At 33.2% G+C, this 22,285-nt stretch overlaps 2 protein-coding genes across 3 annotated transcripts in view; one reads left to right on the forward strand and one right to left on the reverse strand.

Moving 5' to 3' along the window:
• Positions 1–22,285, reverse strand: part of LOC124369763 (uridine phosphorylase 1) — a 90,780-nt gene that overhangs the window by 4,534 nt on the left and 63,961 nt on the right. For both annotated transcript variants that reach the window (XM_046827844.1, XM_046827843.1), the window contains exons 2-5: positions 15,942–16,065; positions 13,856–14,017; positions 11,943–12,128; positions 9,281–9,419 (exon numbers count right to left, since the gene is read on the reverse strand). In XM_046827844.1, coding sequence (XP_046683800.1) covers positions 9,281–9,419; positions 11,943–12,128; positions 13,856–14,017; positions 15,942–16,065 — 611 coding nt within the window. The remainder of the gene's footprint in view (positions 1–9,280; positions 9,420–11,942; positions 12,129–13,855; positions 14,018–15,941; positions 16,066–22,285) is intronic.
• LOC124369765 lies at positions 4,411–8,298 on the forward strand. The gene is made up of 2 exons (XM_046827845.1): positions 4,411–4,692; positions 6,760–8,298. Exons 1-2 carry the CDS (start codon positions 4,464–4,466, stop codon positions 7,536–7,538), a joined length of 1,008 nt encoding a protein of 335 aa, XP_046683801.1. The 5' UTR covers positions 4,411–4,463; the 3' UTR covers positions 7,539–8,298.

The raw sequence follows: 22,285 nt of genomic DNA on the forward strand, positions 1-22,285 counted from the left end.
TTTTTTTATTTTTCTGGTATATAAAAATTCTACATCACTTTGTTCCAAGATCTCATGGGAAGCATCCACTTATTGATGGTTTGATCATCAAACACTTTTGACACCAACTTTTTACAAACCTTCCTTAAGTTCAAATTTCAAAAAATTTTGCAAACCATGGTCTTATAAATATTGAATTCTATGGATTTAATTTAACACTCATACATTGACTGGAGTCCAAAAGATGTTTTTACTTTTGCCACATTTTCATCCAAACCACTCATTAAGGGCGTCCAGATCCTTCCTGTCTTTTATGGTCTCCATGGGTTCTCGAACTGAAAGAACTACCGGAAACATCCTTAACCAAACCTAATGCCTCAGAAGTGGGGTTTTCCCAGGTAAAACTAAAGTTTAATTGTGGATTGCTCCTTGTTTAGACACTAAATTTTCTAGGTTTTCTGACATCTTTAGCACCAAACGTGATCCTCAATGCAAAACCTGGTGCTGCACAGTTTGTTCCCCCACAACAAATCTGCTGCCAGGGGCTGTGATGCTGGTGACTGGATGTTTAGCTGACAATATGAGGAATGAAACATTGTCAACACTATCTCTATCTCTTAAGAGTTGAAAACAAAAGAGACTTAAGCATGGTTTTAAATCTAATTCAAGAGAGGATCATCTACAATATGACTGCAATAGTAGATTATCTACAATAACACTGCATGCACTAGCCTGTGAAATGAGAGTTAAGTTTGGTGTTGCACAAGGTATGTTAGGGTAAGGCTGTTCTCTAAAGCACATAAATGAACCCCTAAAGACATGGTCACTCCCATGTGCCTCATCATGTAACTTAAGTAGGATGGACAGAGCTGGTTTCTTCTCAGCCACAATTTCATGTTTCTACAATTATTCAACTGAGTACTTAGTAATAAGAAATGAGAATAGCTTACAAAAGTATTTTTAGGAAATAGTCTCTTCTTGTACTAAACAAATGTATTCTTTAGGTCCTAAGATTGTTTTAAATTTCAGTCATTTATATGGGTCAATACAGAAAAATAAATATAAATTGAGTTTAAAATATTAAAATTCTGCAACAAAACCAAAAGTCATTTTGGTGAGTCACAGTTTGTTATTTATATATTCACAGTACATATGGTCAGTTCTTTTCTTTAAAAAGTATACAACAAGGAATTTAGGATTTATTTTAGTTTTCAATAGTTTCTTGTCTTATAAAGCAAATATGTGAGCATGAATTCTGAATTATAATTAAAAAAAGTATAAACTGAGAAGCTGCAATTTGAATACCAGTTTCATTTTAATGGCATTTCTACCCTGATCTTTTGGATTCGGACGTGCAAGTTATCTTTAACAGTAGTGTTCTTACACAGGATCGGAGAACTCTGTTCAGATTTCCACCAGGTTATCCAGCCCAACCAGCACTATTATAAGGGATTTAAATAATAAAAATAGGAACTTAATTTTAGATTAATAAAATTTCTCTTTTTAGGGTATAAGCCCTTTAAATTGAGGTATCACCCAATGGGTCATCCCATTTAATATTTATGAGTTTCCTTTCACTTCTATTTTGGGGAAGTGGTAGGTAAATTTAAAATCCATCAAAAATGTCTTCAGAGTACTATATAACATATTCCTGAATGAGATTTTAAATTATCAACCGATCCATAGTTAAGTTCACTACAAAATACCATTGCGTTTTTGAGCAACTTTTGAGTTGCTCAAGGTTTGAGTTCAGCATCTATCAACAACTTTTGCATGACATTGACAAATCACTGACTAATTAAAATATTATTTAATTCAAATTATGAATAAAAAAAATCTTCATAAAATGTTTAGTTTGGAAAGTGACTGCTCTCTTCTCAATTTAACCATAAACTGCTTAAGCACTCTTTTAACCATAAACATGACGTGTATAGTAAAAAATATATCCAGATTACATTTTTTTTTTAATGTAATTTAGATAGGTTTATTAAATTAAATTATTTTATTCCGTTATCACAAGCATTTTTATATATATTTTTTATATATGTACTTGTATATTGCACAGCTTGTTAAGAAATTTCCCCCTCCTTAAATTTTTTTTTAAGTGAGGCTGATTCTGTTTTAAGCCTTATTCTGCCTGTCCTCATGGGCCACTAGGTCTGTTTGAAGTTCTTATCAAACAGAATAAGAGGAAGAGTCATACAGTACAAGGTCGATGGTAATGATAACATGTGCTATGTTCAAAGACAGATTTCAAACCTGCACTATCTCTAGCTCAGATCCAAAGTCCTACATGTTAGATCACTCGCTCACTGGAACTTCCACTAGTTCAGATGATACACACATAACTGTTTCAAGGGAATTGTTTGAATTAGTAGACAATGCAAGGTCTTAGTTTAGTTTTAGAATTTGTATTGTTGTTCAGAAGTAAGGGGTTTTTTATTTAGTTAATGTATACATTTATTTATTCAAAGGTAGTTATTTACCCATCAGTTTAAAGAAAACATGCTTGCTTTGTGATATGAGTATTTTGTACAAAGCATAAGCGATGTCATATGAATTGATTTTTGTTTTGAAAACAAACATACAGTTTCTGCTTTGTGCCATATTCATGTAATACGAGCAGAGAACCAGTATGTAATGTTAAAATATACATTTAAATTTATATTACACTTTTACCCTTCGGATAAATATTATTAGTTATGTAATTGCTCCTTTAGAACTATAAGGAACCCATTACTTCTAGCATGAAAAAATAAAAGTGATTCAAAATTAATGTAGTAAAAAAGTGGAAGATAAAAAATTAAGCAAAAACACTTCTTTACTGTTGATAATTTACTAACCAGTGTAATTTTAATTTTGTAACACAGTTTGCTCCTTGGTATACAAGTGGGCTGAAAAGCTGAAATACATAAAAATAAAAGCCAAACAATTCAAATTCTATTAACTTCCAAAAAAATCTTGCCAAGTCAAAATTTATTAGGTTTTTTACACAAAATCAAATCAATAGTGGAGAATTGTGTTAGCATTTTTTGACTAATTTCAATTGTTGCATCACTCTTGTTATCAGAGAGGAACACAAGGTGAGCTGCTCAATTTTGTTTTGTAGAGTGTTTATTGTACAATAAATTGATTCTGGGTTCACGAGCCATGGTCGTAGCAATAGCTTGTGGCTGCGGTGGATGTGGGCAGTGTCCTGGATGTAGGAAAATAAAAATATGATGGATCTAGTAAGAAACAAATCTTGACTAATAATAAAAAGTGTTGTAATTAAAATAATGTATAAATTTGTATAAATCAACAAAAACCAACTTTATCACTTTCTCAACAAAATAGAAAGGCAGCCAATATACCAACAAGTTTATAGACACAGAAAGCACAGAATAGGGTGAAAACCCTATATTATTGAGCATGAAAATTGATGCCAATTTGGGTAGCGACAAACATACTAAGCAGTTCCAAAATGAGATAATTTTACCCACTTAAATTCCTATATATATATATCTTATTGTACGTACTGAATATACAAGGTTGAGTAACACATTTTAGAGAGTTACATATTTTTACACATTTCAGTTTATATGTTTTGAATATTTTTTGTGTGTGTCATGAACACAAAGAAAAGTTTATGCCATATTAATATGACAATAAAGTAAAAGGAAATTTCACATAAAAATACAAAACTTAGAATTGAAAAACATGTATGATGAAAATAACTTTTTTAATATCAAGGACTAAAGAATGAAAACAGTTTAATAAAATCCAAATCAAATTTAAAACAATGTATAGTGGAATGGGTATTATACTCCTTCAAGGAGTTCTCATGAGTACAGAGTTTTAGCATTACTGTTGGAAATGTTCCTCTTTCTTTTCATATTGAGAATTGTATTGTATTTCCACTGTATAGTTTATTAGGTTTACCATAGTTAATTAGATTTAATAAACAACCCTGATAATTGTACAAGGATAAATAAAAAGAAATTTTATTTCAATAGTTTAAAACCCACTGCTAGTATATAATTACTTTTAATATTTTGACTTGATACATACGTTTATAATCCTCAATCGCAAAGAGGGCTGTTCATATACATCTCTCTACAATACTTTTTGAACAACAAACATTAAAAAGTTTCTTAATCACACAAAATGTTATAGCAAAAAGTCTATTGATTTCTTAAAAAAGATTGTATCATTGTTCAATTTCAAACATTTTCCACTGCAGTATTAGGATTAAGGTTAATGAGGTAATGAGTACTCAAGAAGTTAAACACGTTTGTTCCTAATCATTCTATTTTGTACATTGAGAATTGTTAATAAATATTTTTATGTATAGCTTAGACACGTCCCTGAACTGTGGTATCATTACGTTAATACAACCATAAACATAGAGAGATAAGTTGGTTTCATTAAATCAGATGAATCAAATGTGTTGTAAGCACTGTACAGTGACTAAATATTGACGTTTCTGTCGAGAGTTTAGAAAAATGAAAACAGCCGCTATTTTTGTTCTTATTATCACTGTTTTACCACTATATTTGATCATTTATATAGCTATAAATGTCAACAAGACATCAATTTCAGGAAATGAGGTGCTTGAATACACTGAAGTAACTTTAATCACGTCTACAGTGTTCTCAAAATTGTCAGATACACCAAAACACGGAAACACAAACAAAACGATGACAACAAAACTATCAAATGCACAGACAAGAGGTAAGCTATACCATGTTAATGCAATAATTAAAAGCTTAACTTCAATAAATAACATAAAGTGTAGTAAGGAAAATAAATATGTTACATAGCCATCTTCATGACTAACAATATTTAGTTTGAAATTCCTCCAGACAGGAAAGGATCACAAATGTTTTCAGAAATACCTGAACTTTTCATGGGTGTTTAATGTAATAACGTACTTCAAAATACATAGGACAGTAAGAAAATAGTAGAATTAAATTATTGGCAAAATATTTTTATGTATAATGTGTTATACTGTTTATGTTTGTATTAGTACTATATCTGAAAACTGAAAACTTATAAAGATGATGTTTATGTTTTTTGTACAGCCGATAAACGCATTTTGAATAATGAGTAAGCAAACAAATTATATTAAAGACAACTTTCAATCTTTTAGAGGATATTTGGAGAACAAATATTATGATACTATAGGTGGGTAAATGCCATTAAAATGTAACCTTATTCCCAAATATTTTTAGACAGAAACAAAGCTATTTTATATGTTAAACAGAACACATTTGTATCAAGTGCCTATTACAACAACATTATGTGGAACGTAGTCCTTTTGATTCTGCAGTTATTAAGCAAAGACTCTTGAAATTGTCCAGTCGTTAATGCTCAACCAAAATTCTACACCATTCCATTCTGCTAGACTCTTTATTGGGAACTTTGTGCAGTTTATGGTAAGGATACAATGGGTGTAAGTGAGGCAGTTAGCTAGCCAACTAACTCAACCCTGGTTATCTGTTTTGTAACGCATTGAACTTACGTAATAAATATGAATATGAACTTACGTTCATGAATATGAATAATTGCATTTAAAGTAATAAATATGATTAAGGTGAAATAACAGTTTTTCTCTTGCTATTGCACCATCATGTACATTTTATAATTTTACAGTTCATTTTATGTATGGTTTCAATTTTAAGTTAGTAAGAGAGCCATTTACAAAGTAATTTAAGTTTTGCTACGGAGTGAGAAGGGCTATTGCCACCATCTCTGAGTCTAATCATTTTGTAACTCAGTATATATCCGGTCTCAATAACACAACAGTTCCTCTTGCTTCTGTTTGGTGTACACAATTTAAAATCTCACTGACTGCAAAGTACTGTCTATAATTTGATTATTGTTGGTGAAAAACTTTAAACCCATTCACATTTAATGACACGTTTATAGCGAGATCATAATGAGTGAGGGAGGAGTGTCGCAGTGGCTATGTTCAAAATTTTGTGCACTGATGTCATCAGAAATCATCAGTGACTGATTCAATAACTGAAATCATGACAGATGAAGTGATGGTAAAAGTGGATGAGAAAATTCAAGATGACTACAATTTCACAATCACATCTCATTTTTTGACTTCCTGCAAATTTCACGCAGTTGGAGTTGACTTTATGAAATCGTAAATATAAAAACTTGGTTTGTGCTGCTTTGACAAGACTGTGAAAAAATTGGGAATTCAGAACTTACACTTACTGTGATTGGAGATGAGACATGGATGAAATGCATGCATTATAAAACAAAAAACAGTCCATAGAGATAGAGATAAGGTACACACAGAATCTCCAAAGCACCAAGAAAATTTTTGCAATTTTTATCTCCAAAGAAGCTCATTACCACTTTCTGGGACAGAAAGTGTATGAATTTGGTGGATTCCCTAGAATAAGATACCAATAAAATCAGAGAGATATTGTAAAAACACTAGGAAAGCTATGGAGAGTAATCCATTCAAGGAAAGGGGAAAGTGAGTTCAAGTCTTGTTCGTTCATGACAATGCTCATCCACATTGGTAGCATACTCAAGAAGTAATGTATGAATTCATAGGAAATTTTTTGTAATTTCCCGTGAATCTTGCTCCTATTAACTACTTTTTGTTTCTCAAAATACGGATATGGCTAGAAACACATATATGTGACAATGCCAAAATACAACAAAATTCAAAGAAAATTGTAAAATAATTTTGATAGTGTATGGTGAGGGTATCAAAGTGTTCCTATAACTATAAGTCATGTTACTCTTTTGAATTAACAACTTATTATTTTACAGAAACTGGAAACCTAACGTCTTACTTGGATAGTGTGGAAATACAATCTTCAAGTACAATGCAACAAGAAAATGATGACAACATGACGGCAGCAATGGACATGTTAACAACTGAAGTTCCAGACACAACGGATTTGGAAATGAGTCTGTTTACAAATAAATTAGCAACCACTACGAATCCAAACAAATCAACAACACAATTAGTTGAAGAAAGGAAAATGGAAACCACTACAATCATCAGTTCAACCGGAACGACAAAGGCTCAACCAATAGCGAATTATTTTTCTAGACTTGACTGGTATCCAGACTACCCCAATTTTAAATGCACTGACTTGATAATAACGCCACTGAAGAAAATTTATATCAGGCAAACGAACCTATCAAATTGTAATAAAGGGAATTGCATAATGATTTTAAAATCTCTTGCTGAATCGTCACGTGACAAATATTACAATTTCATTATTGGTGGTGATGGTGCTATCTATGAGGGGAAGGGGTGGAAATGTGTGGCAGAAAACAAATATAGTTTCTGGAGGCCAAAGACTAATGAACTTGTTATAGGTTTGACAGGATACGAGAACTCACCAGATAACAAAATCACCACTGAACAGAAAAATGGTTTGATAAACTTCTTGAATGAATGTTCACAGTTAGGAACCCTGAAAAAATTTGATGAAAACTACAATCTAATATCATTTCACGACACCAATACAAAATGCTCGTGCAAGGGCCAAGATGCACAGTCTGATTTATGTTTTCCTTGTGTTTTAAAAACAACTTAAAATGAATAAAACAACTATGTTTTTAGTGTATGTATATACTTTAATCTTTGACAGTCAGTAATAATCATACAAACTGAATAAATAATTCTACCTCAGTGTCTTGTTTTATAACTGTTTTGTTTTATCCCGAAGAAAACTCATCCACAACAGAACCAGGTTTGTGGATGAGCATGAATCACAATGTACTTGTAAAAATTCAGGTCACATACCAATGACAGTAGAGGCCTCATCATGAGCCGGATTTAGAGGAGAGAGAATGAATTTGATGATCTATCCTACAAAATACGTTTGAGGTATGTTATATAGTCATCTTTAATAAAGAAAGGACCACTTGCTCCCAATTTTGACTGCTGAAATAAAGAATTATTAGTTTCATTTCTTTAAACTCTCAATGCAGTACTAATAATGTAAAATTTTCTTTAGACTGCAGCGATGCAATGTTCAAACTATATGGCAACATTATATTTGAATAGGAAGTGAGTAAACACACTCACCAACGGGTAGCATATACATTAACCTCCAGCTAGTGTGCTTACATCCCCTTACTCTCTTTATGTGTACTGTCTTACAAGTGTGTAACTACTGGATTGAATGTGAACTTTCAATCTGACCTCATTCTATTATATGAGTGTTTGAGAGAGCTGATCTGTATTGGACTGCTTTTTTGATTTTTTTAAATTTGAGTTTGATATTTTCAAAGGTATGGAAAACAAATAAAGAAGGAAGTGACAAAGTATTTTTTTATCAACGGGTTACCTCCTATCAAAATCAAAATGCTGTTTGATCCTACATTCGATGAGTCTGCCTCTTCCTTCATTACTATAATGATCTGAGTGGCGGACTTGAAATATGCATCACTCAGGATTCTGGAGGGTCTATATCTGCATCAACTGATAAAATCTTTGAAAACTTTATAAAATCATCAGCAATGAATGGCAGCTGGTTGAAACAGACTACTGAAATATCAAAAGAGAGGGTGCATTACATCTCAACTGATAAGATGCTACTTATCTGTAGCCTGATTAAAAATATGGATTACAGAAACAAACTCTCAGACCTAGACCACATGATAGATCTCAAACTCAGCAGCATACACTGATGATCTAGGATGGAGAGAGATCTTGTAGCTAGATCGCACAATAACAAAGACGCAACTGCTCCTATCCTCACTCTTTGATCCATCTGTGTGACCTGAGATTGCACATGAAGAAGCACAGTAGACACATGCTGTTTAGGAAATGACATATGGACTCTATCTGGGTACAAAACAATCTGTTAAATATTTTAGTGCTTTGGCCCAGGGCTTCTTCCACAGGTACTTAGTAATTGTTTTACTCCACTGTCTCAAGAAAAGGCTTTTCAATCCAAAGTGACTCTCATCTCAATTCATTTTAAATTTCATTGATTGATTTATGATGTATAAATAATTCTATTGTAACAAAAGGACAAATTTAGAATTCAATTAATTCCAAAATTAGCTGCTATACAATTGAGACTTCATCTACAGATACAGGTTCTCGGTTATGCGATACTACAAAAGGATGTCTAGTGTAAAAAGAGTCATAGGAGCTCTGACATACTAAGTGCTGATCTGTCCACGGTGTGTTAAAGTGAAGTGAGGGGTGTAAGAAGTAACTCTATTTATCCTCCGCATGCTTACCATGCTTACTTTTATCTGTTTGAGGTATATTATAGGTTGCGTTTATAGTAAACAATAAATGTGTAATAATACTACTGCATACCTTCATAAAAATCCATAGTGCACATAGTCTTCCCCACTACAGTGTCATAAGGATCTTCTGGATCACGCAGGGCCAGCAGCTCCTTGATCAATCCTTTGTCAAGTTTTGCTGGTCGTCTTACAATTTTACCCAAGACTGGCTGAAAAATAGAATCATGTAATGTTTTGGGTGTACAGACATATATAGTTATTACTGTACTCTTTTAGTTTTGTTTAACACTGAACAAACTTATTTTGCATTAACATACACTTAATTTTATAAATATTGCTTTAAGAGATATTGTTGAACAAATTTGAAATATCACAACTTGTAAATGTTCAGTGATTATGTTTTTGTTGGCATAAAACTATAAACTAACTGAAATCCAATGAAGTCTTCCTTGAAGACTAAAATAAACATTTTAATGTACTCGATTTTATCATAAGTGGTGATGAAACTTGAATGAAACACAATGTTAATTCAAAACTAAAAGGATAAAGAATGGAAACATTCTTCAATGAAACCAAGATAATATCTCCAAACTCTGTCGACCAGAAAAATCATGGAAACTGTTTTCTGGGACAACAAGATTTTGGCTAATTTCCTTGAATGAAGCTCGACAATCATTGCAGAAAGGTATTGAGAAATGCTGCAGAAACAACTGTGGACAATAAAAAAACAAGCATTGGAGAAAACTGAGCTCAAAATTTCCCAACAATGCACGTCCATGTGCATTGTACCCAATAGCTGTTGGATGATTTTGGTGTGAGATGTTCGATCACTCTCCATATTGCCTAAATCTAGAACCAAGTGACTACCACCTAGGGGGGTGATAATTATAAATGTTTGAGAGTTATACTAGACAACAGAATGAATTCATATGTGCATGTTCTTTGTCTTAACAATAGACTTAGAAAACTCATTTATGCTCATTGTCAACTACAATAATTTTCAACTTTAGAAGAAATAAGAATGGCTTGCTTTGCATGTATTCAATTGCTTCTGGAGGAGGGATCAGAATGTGGGGGGGCTAGTTACAGACATATCTTAGAGTTACCAATAGTCCACTATTGGTAACTCATAAAGCAAAACTTAAAGCACCATTTGGATGAAATAGGCAATACTCATCAGAGGTGCTTTTCAACTAAATTAATGTTTTGGATGTAAGACAACTGTTTTTAGAGTAGGTACTATATATTTTTTTAAACATTGCAGAAGTATATTTGAATTTCTGAAACATCATTATGTAACAAGAAATTATATATCCTCTATATTGACACCCAGGCTAAATATAACTTTTCAAGATGCAATTGCATTTTATGTTTATCACATTATTTGTAGAAACTTACCAGGGTTTCTGAAGGTAAAATGTATTGAACATTTTCATACAACTTATCAACTTATAAAATAAAAGTAAAAATTTTTTAAAAGGCCTGGGTCATGATTATAAGGAAAGTATTAGATAGATTAAAGAGTTTCAATGGTGAAAACTAAAATAACGAGAGATGGTGTTTCTTTGTGTAAGTGTGTGTGTGTTTGGCTGTAAGCGTGGGTGTATGTGTGTGATCGTTTGTTGTTTAGCTAGTGGGGCAGGTGTAGGTTTCAGTTTTAGATTGTGTGAGGATGACTGGAAGGAAGAAGCAGAGATCTCAAGCTTTATCCTGGGGTATTTGTCCGTCCTGTTTATTTCTTGATTTGCTTATCAACATCCACCGATATGAATGTTAACTTATTGCACCACTTTTGTAACTTGATGCTGTATTTTCTTCTTAACCACTGCCATGTTAATCTTTCTTATTCATTTTTTTGTTATGTTATGGTAATTTCTTCTTTACCTGTTTTTCTTTTTATATTTGTTTATTATCAAAAACATTTACAAACATGTCAATAAATGTAATGCACCTAGTTGTGATTATTTAAAACTAGTAAAATAATTATATAATATACATGGAATATTGTGCTACTGTGTTGTAATAGTTTGTAAAATAATGATGTAAATAAAGAAGATTTTTGTTATATTTTTTATCTCTTTCCAGTGATGAAGATCTAACTCACAACACAGTGCTTGTATAGAGACACCGAACTTCACATCGGCATTAAGATCTCACACAGCACATATCTTTAAAGTTGGAATATAAAACTAGTATCATGCCTCAAAACTCTATGATAAGTGCCTCAATTTGTTAGGGGGTTACAGTGAAAAATAGTTTACCAATACAACTTCCAAATCTGTTACTATGTGAATAGCCCTCTAATATATAGTTATATACCAAGTGGAACACAATTTTCACACCTGACAAGAGGGAAACAAATTGATACTACTAACTTTAATCAAAATCTAATTTTATTTAAACAAAATGAAAATCTATCCATGTTTAAATAACTTTTAAACCAAGTAAAAAAAAAACAATTTAAACATTAAACAATTAAGGAACTTCTTTATTTGAGCATTAGCTTAATAATAAAACTTATCTTTCTTATATTGTATCCCTGTGTAATTGGCATTACATCACTTTTGGTAATGGAGATAATTATTTTTATAAATATAAAAATTTAGGTCCAAGAATAAATTATGTTGTTACAGACCTCTTTCACTCCCAAATGAGAAAAGGATAATTTTCTTGCAGTTCAAATATAATTCATTAGACACCAATGAAAACAATTTGACAATAGTGCCAAATACCAGTTCAAAGCAGGGGTTGAGCATTCCGTCCACAGCCTCTTCGGAGATGACCACAGTCCCCCCTTCCAGATTGATCCCACCACTGGTCCCAATACGGAAGAAGATGGGGTCCGTCACCCCAGCGTGGTACATCAGTTTAATGACTTCATGCAGCAAAATGCCCACAGATGGAATTCCCATTCCATGCTGAAAACATGAAATATATTAATTAGCTGCCTATATTCTAAAGCTACAAACTTTAAACAAATTTTGTTTGGAGTTAACAACCATTAAAAGACCGTGCAATATGCAATATGAAAGTTGGTATTTAAAGTAAGGTAATCCAGACAGAGGCCAGAAGTGAAGGATTACTCAATGTCATACTCAATGTCATAATGTGGGCAGTGAGACAGGAAGATATTTATACATGCGGTCTATTTCCAAAGGACAAACATTACAGTTATTGTCAAAACATATTTTAAAGATACAGCTGTAAAAATATAGTTTCTTATATTCTTTGTTTTTAATAACATAGTTATTCTCTTTACATTATCTTTTATAATTTTTAAATGCGGTAATGCAATATATTTATTTCAGGAAAAATAATGTCAATAAGTAAACCACATACTTCAAATCATTCAAAAGCCGCTTGATTGTGGATGGAATTATTTCCTTCACTTAATAAACAATCAAGATCTATAATATAATTTTTATTTTATTGTGAAACATGGCGCTATTGGCTTACAATAATGATTTATAGACCGTGTTCAAAGTGATGTTATTCAGTTAACGACAAACAGAAAAGATCAAACGGTGCTTTAAAGTCAACCAGTTCACAGTAATTGTCAAAGGTCAGAGAATGTCTCTGGTGGGTTGACTTATTTGATTATAAACATCCTTGTTTAGAATGTGGTGGATTGTTACTTCTTTTTGAAGTGCATCTGACCTAGTTTTAAGTGCTTTTATCGCTATCTGTGTTACATATGATGATAGTGATCGTCACACTAATTATAACTACTATATATATAATAGTATAACTGTCAGGCAAGAATTATAGCAGTGCTGATGCTTGATGTCTGGGTCAGTATCCTGGGGACACATATGGTCAAGCAGATCTGTATAGCAAAACTTGGTAATCAAGTCCTAAGATTATAAAGTTTGTTGTGTTGTGACATAAGTGCTTGGTAACATTCCATACTTTAAAGAGTATTTCTGATTGTCTGATTCTTAATATGCTTACATGTATAATGGGGTTCATAACTTTATTTTGTTAACCCTCTGCGTGTTGACAAAAATAATGTAAATTTTCCAAGTGTTCAATTTTTAACATGTGTTACACCCCAAAACTAAAAACAGCTCAAATTCGCCTTTCTACAGAATTTTACGTAAGAATTTTAAATTTTTTTACTAAGCATGACATTTGCTTTAAATTGACTCTATTATATAGCTTGTAAAATAATTGTTTGTAAAAATCCTACTTATAGTGAAAATATTTTTACATTTTTATTTTTATTCAAAATTTTTCAATTTTGAAATTGTGTTTTATTTTTGTTTATTATTGATATTAAAATATCTAAAAGATAAATATATTTATTAACAAATACCAGGTCAGATGCATTTCTTATCTACTATCTTTGTGAGTCTCTTACTGGCTTCATGGATATTTTGTAGAAATTTAAATTCACCCAACTCTTCAATTTTTCCACTTCTTAAGAGTGACTAACCAAAAAGTAATCATGTAAAGGTGAAATGAGGCACTTTTATCTACATGACTTATGTTATAGAGAACTCCTTGTGAGGGATTCCTCACTGAGAATAGTTTTTTTAAATATAACTGAACATTTGTCTTCAAAAGCAAAGAGAGATGTTTTTAGAGATTTTCTCAACAGAGTAGTGACTGTTATCATGCCAAAAGAATTCAAGAAACTACTTACGCTGATGGACAGTACAGGACCAACTTTATACATGGAGTATCGGTAGGAAAACTGACTAATGTCCAAGAGTGTTGTACCGGCCGGCAGCTTATGTCCTATCTCCTGCATTATGTAGAATGCGAACTGCTCCACTCGTTTGGGTGTCCCCCCCATACACACAAACTGGAACACATTGGTGGGTTAGTAATTGTGAAATATAACAAACTGGACAAACACTTTTTGAAAACTTTCTATAACAACATAATAATTTACTAACAGCCTTATCAGAGCTGGACCAATTTTTCCTATTGCCATAAAACAAAAAATATAAAAAATAAGCTGGGGCGCCGTGCTGATGTTTGCCAATATACTGTATGTGCACACATTTACAATAAGCTGGGGGCATCAATTGGGTAGGTGTCTCACAGACAATCTATATTCAGGAATAAAAGAATATTAGGAACCTACATTAGCCTCAAAGGAATAAAGGAAGTGCCTCGCTAAATTTTAAATCCAGTTTAGGCTGTTGGATGTTGTAACAACGTCCACCAGCGCTTATCAGTAACCAGCTGTGCCAAGTCGTGTGTGACACGATGTACAAGATTGGCTGACGGCGGTGATTTTGTCCTGCTTCTACCGCACTGCCGTTGCCAATTGAGTACAGTATCACCTAAAACCATGCTTGTAATAATCCTTAAGCGCTTCATACATAAACACTACCATACTCTTTAAAAATAATATTATTAATTTTTTTGTTTACGGAAATAGGAGTAAAAGTAGAAAGGGAAGTTAAATAAAGGTTGTCTATATTTCAATTAATTATATTTAACTGAAAATACTGAATAAATACACTTGTGTAGTATTAATAAATACTATTCTTGATGTGTAAACATTTATAGATCATGGGAGGAACGAAATCAGTCATTATTACAATTTATGGTTGCAACGTTAAGAAATATAATATTTTATCGTAGGCATGTACTTAGCATTAAAATTGATTAAAACCTCCTCTCTGTTTTATAACTCCTATTCTTTACATGATACTGAATACGGTGAACTGTGAGCAAAATTTAACTCTGTAAGTAATTAATACTGTCATATGTCTCATATGTAGATTAAGCTTTAATCATTTCCTGTTTACTATTTATAGAAACATAAGTCAAATTCCACACCCATTAAATCCTATTTAAAGGTTAAACTAAATAAATATTAATTTCATTGTTGTTTTATTGCAGGAAATATAATTATTTACTTTGAATCTCTAAGTGACAATTACAAATGAAATTTTACTTTCTTCAAACTGTGTCTCTAGGAGTATTATATTTCAATAAATATTATAAATAAACTGCAAAACTTATAACTTTCCTATCCTAAGATATTCTTTCACTAGTTTTTAATGTTATTTAAATAAATACTATGTTATGTATTTCAATAATATTGTTATAGGAAAATGATTTTCATTTCACTTAAGGCAAATTTTAATATAAAGTTACAAGGTGAACAACGTGCATCGATACGTACATTCTTCCAATAAACCTAATGCAACTGTAGCGTATGAATATACCATTTCAGAAGTACTTCGTTTGAAAATGTTATTGTTGTAACATAGCGCGGGCCAGCTGTTAACAACAGACAACGTACTAGAGCTGCGCTATCTGAGCGGCTGGATCTTGTAATAATCTACACGATCTAGCAACGTTGGTTGGATCAAGTGCAACAGTGGTGCCTCATAGCGGCCTGTTCTTACACTAAGAAAAATTCACATGACGCGTTAGCATGACAGTAATGTGTCTGAATGTTATCTGTGGGTAGTCCTGTCAAGCTTGGTTATATTTGCAAGTGTAAGGATAGGGTGAACTCCTTCGTAATTGTTATAAAATCGTTTGTCAAATAGGTTATGGTGATAGTGACATTTGTAGTTAGTTAGCCCATTGGCCTAGTGACCTAATGCATTCTCACCTTTCCTACAATAATTTTTCCCATTAACGCGGGCGTTTAATAGCTAGGAATGAATTTTCTACCTGAATTCTAACTTTCCAACATATGTTTTATATGTTTGAACCATTCAAAGTGTATTAATAATGACCATAAACAAACAATATCTCACTTTGACGTCACCAAACATGCTAACGAGGTCGTGAGATCCACTACCAAGCGCCAAGTGGTAGAGAATATCTTGATCCATCAGCTCTATGTTGGGATTCCGCAGCCTGACCGAACCATCTGGGTATCTGCAACAACAAACAATAGTTGAAACTGGGAATTGTCTTCATAAAGAAATCCTCTATTTGTAAATATTATTGAGAAGCAATCAGTATCTTTAGAAATATACCTCGCATATCAAGTAGCCAGCAAATAATCAGGAAACTTAAGGTTGAGAGGTTTCTATAGGTTTTCATAATATTTGGGATTTAATTCATCAACGGTAAATATTTTTTCTTATCCACAGCATTGGACTTCAGTGGAGGCATAAAACTAAAATTCAGATTTTAAAACTTTTAAGAAAAGTGGCATTCTGACATGCAATACAATACATATATTTGCCTGGTTTTCGTTTGTGTTCCTTCACTCATAAAATCTTTTAAGATATATTTTTAATGAATACCCTATAAAAACATGTTCAGTATCACAGATGATATTTATGACGAGAGTGAGTAAAGAGAGCAGTTACTCCCCCCCCTTCCTTCCCCAATATTTAGAAAAGGCATCGACTACCAAACGAATCCCAAATGTTGGGAAGAAATGGATAAAATTATTTATAACCCTGAGTATAGATTAAAGAAAAGTATAATTATATTAAGTTCTCTATTACTATATTAACGATTAAATGCAGTATTGAACAGACTTATGAGTTTACCCTTTTGCCTTTGTACACTATGTTGTTTATTCTTGGGGAAGAAAAATACTAAAGAAAACAGAGTTTGATCGTAATTAGTGTATATTAAATTACAGAAAAATAAATATTAAAGTTTTGTGAATTTTTAAAATATTTTCATTTTAAATGTTGGTTTATATTTTACAGAAAACAGATAAGACCAAAGGATTAAATAAGCGTAAAGTTGCGTAAATGATTTGTAAGTGTTGTATGGAAACATTTAAAATACTTTAGAACACTTTTAAAGAAACATGTGTTGTTCTTCATCTTTTATAGTACCAAATCATTTAATGTAATGGTTAATATCATAATACCAACTTACAATACAATACAATATGTTTGTTTCTTATAAAATACAATCTCATATATAGAGAACTATCAGTCAAATAAGTAGTACTCAATACTAGATTATATGTGCATGTATGCACATACATACTTGCTTTTTTTTAGCTGAGGGCTTTGCCCTCAGGTTGCTATATATGTATTGATTGTTTCAATTTAGAAATTAGATTTTTTTAAATGTGGATTAGAGTACTTTATATACTGAGTATGAAAGTACCAAAGGGTCTAAAACGAAAATGTGTTTTGATCAACAGAAAAATTTAATCAAGGGGTTCATTATCTGGATACACGAGAGAGTTTTCCGGAAGGGGGGAGGGAGGGTAATTTTTTCGGAGGAGTTTCGTCTGTTATGAGAATAAGTAGACCAGGGGGAGAGTTATTTTAAATGGGCTTATTCGTCGAAGGGTTGAGTTAGAGGGTGTTTACCTTAACCAGGAGTTTAAACCTATAGTCTTTATCAGCAGAATAAGTTGATTAGTGTCTTATTTCATCTAGAAGATATTATGGGCATGCCAGTGGAGAGCAGGGTTACCAAGGGTTAAAAGAACAAGGAGTTCTTTCCTTGAGGGAGTTGCGTCAGTTACGGGAATGTGTAAACCAGTTGGATAGGGTATGCAGAGGGTTTAGTTTACCGGATAAGTAACTAAACCCCAGTGTTTAAGATTTACCAGAGGAATAAATCTGCCGGGGCTAAAATTGTACCAAGAGCTTAAGTTATTTTATTAAATGCGAGCTAATTATAAATATGTTCTCAATTATATTTAATCATAAACAACTCAAAGTCACTCTGACGCTAATGACGCTTCATTGATAGTTAGGCAATTTCCGAGGAAGAATTTCGACTACAATGAACTATGTCTTACCAATGTGGAAATAAAGTACCATGCCAAAATGTAAAGGCCATGGCTTAATCCATTATATAGATATCGTGTTGCACAAAGTTTGGCTAACTCTCAGCCAAATCCCGTGCAGTGACATCATCAAACTCTCCCTTAATAGCGTGGAAATAAAGTTACATGCGAAATTTCATTTCCAAGCTCTATTCGTTCTCCAGATCTCCGGCTCCAGTTATGCTGATATGTGTGAAACCCCCCTGAGACCACCAACGGTGCTGTAATGTGGTTAAGTAAAGCCTATCTGTAACAGTCTATGTCGTCGGTTGGTCTGCATGGAGTTAATGAGTTATATGACATTAGTAGGGATATTGTAAAATGTATCACCCCGTTGTCAGGGTAAATGTTATTCAGGTTATTATACTAAAACATACAGCAAAGTCGCTCTAAAACTTTACTGATCTGAGCTATACAATTTTATTCAATCTTTTACAATTTGTACTCATGGCAAATAAATGCATAAATCTTACTAAATATTATTTAAAACGATTTTCTAAATTTATAATAATTTACGTATCACAATTATAACAATAGTTAAGCTATAAGTGACAATATACGCATATTTTTACCAAAGCGAAACTATTAATATATTAATTGTTATAAAAAGTTTTCTTTGTAATTTCACTTCTATTTTGAGGATCTCGTTTTTGAGGTAGAATATAAATCCAACCGAGTTTACTACAAGCAGGACAAGCGATATGGGCATTAAATATGGGATGAAATATATTCATCCCATACTTGAAATGAATAGTATTGACACGTGAATCAAGCAGCTTCAATAAAACAGGTATGTGTTTCGAAGCAGGGTAGTCAACACTGGCGCGCGGCTCTGGCCGTCAGCAAGGTGATTTTATCCTCGGCTTTTGTAATGACAACAATAGAAACTGGCCATCGGCGCAGATGGTATACACCAGAGCTACAGGGTGACGCTGCCTTAGAACCCTGGAATAAACACTCCCTGGGCTCTAACATCACGCTTAGTGGTTTCTTATTCAGTGCACGGACACAGGTGAAGGGGCTGAACTTGCACCCTTTAGTTTCAATGTTTCCCCAGTTATTTCATGCATTTAAGACTAATACAATACCGTTCAATTAGAGTAACCAAAATGTTTAACATCAATGTTGCAAAGGATAACCAGTTTTCGGATATTTTAAATCGTTAAAGTTACAAAAATAAAACACTTTGTTTCGAGTACTGGGTATTCATCAGTAATAAACTTTAAACAACTTTGTATTCTATTTCTAGAATTAAATACATTCATTATTTTTGACGTCACGAGCGAGGGGGTACTAAATCACCCGGCCACTGCGCTGATTTAGCACCCCCTTTCGTAACGTCAGTTTGACGTTACGAGAGAGGGGTGCTATGTCCAGGGAGTGCTAAATCAAGCGCACCAGCTGCAGTGGTTATGCGGGCTCAGTTGGTACTTCTACTTTCCTTTTTATCTTTACTCACCTTCGTTTACGTTTATTTTGCTACGTTATGTTATCTATGTTGCATTATAAAACATTGATAGAGTTAGTTGGCAAAATATATTTATAGATCATGTGACAAGCCACTAAGAGAGTTGAACAGTGTTTGGATATCAGGCGAACGGTCGTAGGCACATCGTGTTGGTCGTGGAACGCCACGAGGAGATACGGTATTATTGGTGTTGTTTGTTTTGGACGTATTATGTATTTGTGTATTAGTCGAAGAGTGAAAAATTTCCTTAGTGAGCATTAATATGAAAAGTTTTGTTCAATTATCAGGCATTTAGTTAACCGGTTTGAAAGAATTTAGTGGATCCCTGAGGTCAGTGGTAAACCACAGTTTAGATGGTGCATCTATGAGATATATCTCATTAGTCTCGAGATCCCCTGATCAGCGAGTAGCACAGTGAGTTCAATCAGAGTTACGGTCTATGGCCGACACGATTCATTGCAACTGAGTTGTTGAAAATTATTGGGAATCCTTATATAATGTTGAATAGTCTCGGAAAAAACATTTAATTATATACTTATAACGTAAACACGATTTGTGTACCAAAAACCGACAAGTTAAGCTCACTAGTTCCCCTAGCCTTACTTTCACGAACATATATTATATCTATATGTGGTTGAATAAATGTTGTGAACGCTTTATATAAAAACCTTGGCTCAACAAATTGTATGATATGTTAAATTGTGTTAGAATGCTTCATACATTGTTGTTATCCGTCTCTCGAGAGTGCTCCCGCAGCCATCGCGCCTTCTTCAGTCGTCCTATTGTCTGCTCAGGTCATAGAGAGCGGGCTGGTGCCCTTCAGCTATCACCAACTCACCAGTGCCTATCATGCGCGGACACCGTGAAGGATATCCAGGTTTCAGTCAAGAAGGACGCTCTCCTGTGACAAAAGACTAGGCAGTATGGTCCCATGCGGAACCAACCTAGGGACGACTTCGGATCCAGCCTCAAAAATGTTCAAATTCCAAATTAAATTATTTAAATAAGTCACAAAATTCAAACTGTTTTATTCGAAAACTAAAAATAATTCGGCAGAACGCCTTGGTGACGACCATCAAGTCCGAAGCAATCAATATCTTCAAAATTCAAAATTTGGAATTGGCTAATTATTTTTGTCAAAAACAATTTTAAAGGGTATGGTGTGGCTATTTTCGTAAAAAAATCATCAACTAGCGAATTCTTTAAAATTGGCAACAGTTTGGACTTGGATTTTGAGGCTTTAGGTATCAAAGATACGACAGACTCTTTTGGGAGAATAACTATCCCCAACTGGACAAAACATATAGATCCCCAAATGGCTGACAAAATATTTTTTTAGAATAATTTAAACACCTTTTAAATCGTCTTTCTTCAAATTCAATTAAGTTTGTAATAATCTGAGACCTGAATATCAATGTAATGGACCACACCGCCCCTCTTACCCAGCGGCTTTGCGATATGGAAAGCTCTTTCGATTTAAATTGGTCATGAAATCACCGACACGAGCAACCGCGACTTCTAGTACTGCGACAATGTAATCACCAACATTGGTGAAAGAACAGTCTCTGTTTAGCATGCGTCAATCTCTGATCACTTTGCACAAGTTCATGGGTGTAAACTGGAATCTCAACATTCCAAATGTCACGAGGTTTTAATTTTCAAAGCATTTTCCAACTAAATAAATTTATGAAAAATGAAACTTAGAACTTTATAAATAACTTTGAAATTGTCAGTGATATGTATCAGTCATTTAGTGTTTGTTTTAATACTATTTGGATGTTACATTTCCATTCGTAAACAATCACAAACCTCAAAAGATATCATAGCTGACAAAAGGAATTCTTATTGTGAGAGAAACTTAAATTCCTTCACAAAATTTTGATTAAAGCTGAAAATGGAGACTAGCATTTTTTTAGAACGTATCGGACGATCTATAATAAAGCCGTACGTGCACCCAACACTAAGATATTATAGCCTTGGTTGAGTGGAAATATCTTTCAAAGACAGTCTGGATAATTATTAATAATTATTCTCGAGATATAGATAAAGACAAAGGCTCCAAGTTAATTAAAATCAAAGTGGAAGGTTTAAGAACAATTATAAGTGGTAAATGAATTCAATAAGTATTTTTATTCTGTGACTTCAACGAACTCATTATTTGCAGGAAACACTCCCTCAGGCACGTATCATAAAATTGATCAATTTTTCATTTCAATCTGGAACTTTTCCATCGCTTCTGAAGCCAACCAAAGACATTCCAGTTTTCAAAACGGACGATCCACGTATTGCAAGCAAATATCGTCCTATTTCAATTCTGTTCGTGTTCAGCTAAATTTTTTAGAACATTTTCTATGAAAGCTTTCTGGGAAACAAGCTAGTTGCTCTAAATTGCTCTGAATTCAGAAAAAAAATATCCACAATCGATGTCATGAACAACTGTTTGAAAAATGTTGTCGATGGATTGGAACGGCGCGGCGAGAACATGTGCTTAACATATTTTAACCTAACCAAAGCATGTAAGACACTGTTGCGCAAGTTAGAGACGTGTGGCGTTCGGGGACTCCCACAGTTATGGTTAGATTCTTACATAAAGGAGCGATATCAGGCTGTAAGAGATTTCCAAAGTCGTTTCGAACAAAATTAAAATGCCTCATTGTGTCCCTCAGGGATCTATCCTTGGGCCTCTTTTATTCCTGATTTACATCAGTAGATTGAATTCTGTGATCCAGCAATGAAAACTTGTTCAATATGCTGACAACACTACTCTCTATTTTAAAAGCCACAACGTTAATTAAACTGAATTCGTGCATTCAGTTCTTTGCTGAAACGAACTTGAAAGCAAACCTGTCCATATCGAATGTTGTACATTTCATCCT

Source organism: Homalodisca vitripennis, chromosome X (assembly GCF_021130785.1).
Source record: "Homalodisca vitripennis isolate AUS2020 chromosome X, UT_GWSS_2.1, whole genome shotgun sequence".
Classification (NCBI taxonomy): domain Eukaryota; kingdom Metazoa; phylum Arthropoda; class Insecta; order Hemiptera; family Cicadellidae; genus Homalodisca; species Homalodisca vitripennis.

What these genes read in the sequence shown, in the direction of transcription:
- LOC124369765 (XM_046827845.1), top strand. Translation starts at nt 4,464, where the DNA reads ATGAAAACAGCCGCTATTTTTGTTCTTATTATCACTGTTTTACCACTA. An exon ending in ATCAAATGCACAGACAAGAG is followed by an intron (nt 4,693 to 6,759) that starts GTAAGCTATACC and finishes ATTATTTTACAG; the next exon opens with AAACTGGAAACCTAACGTCT.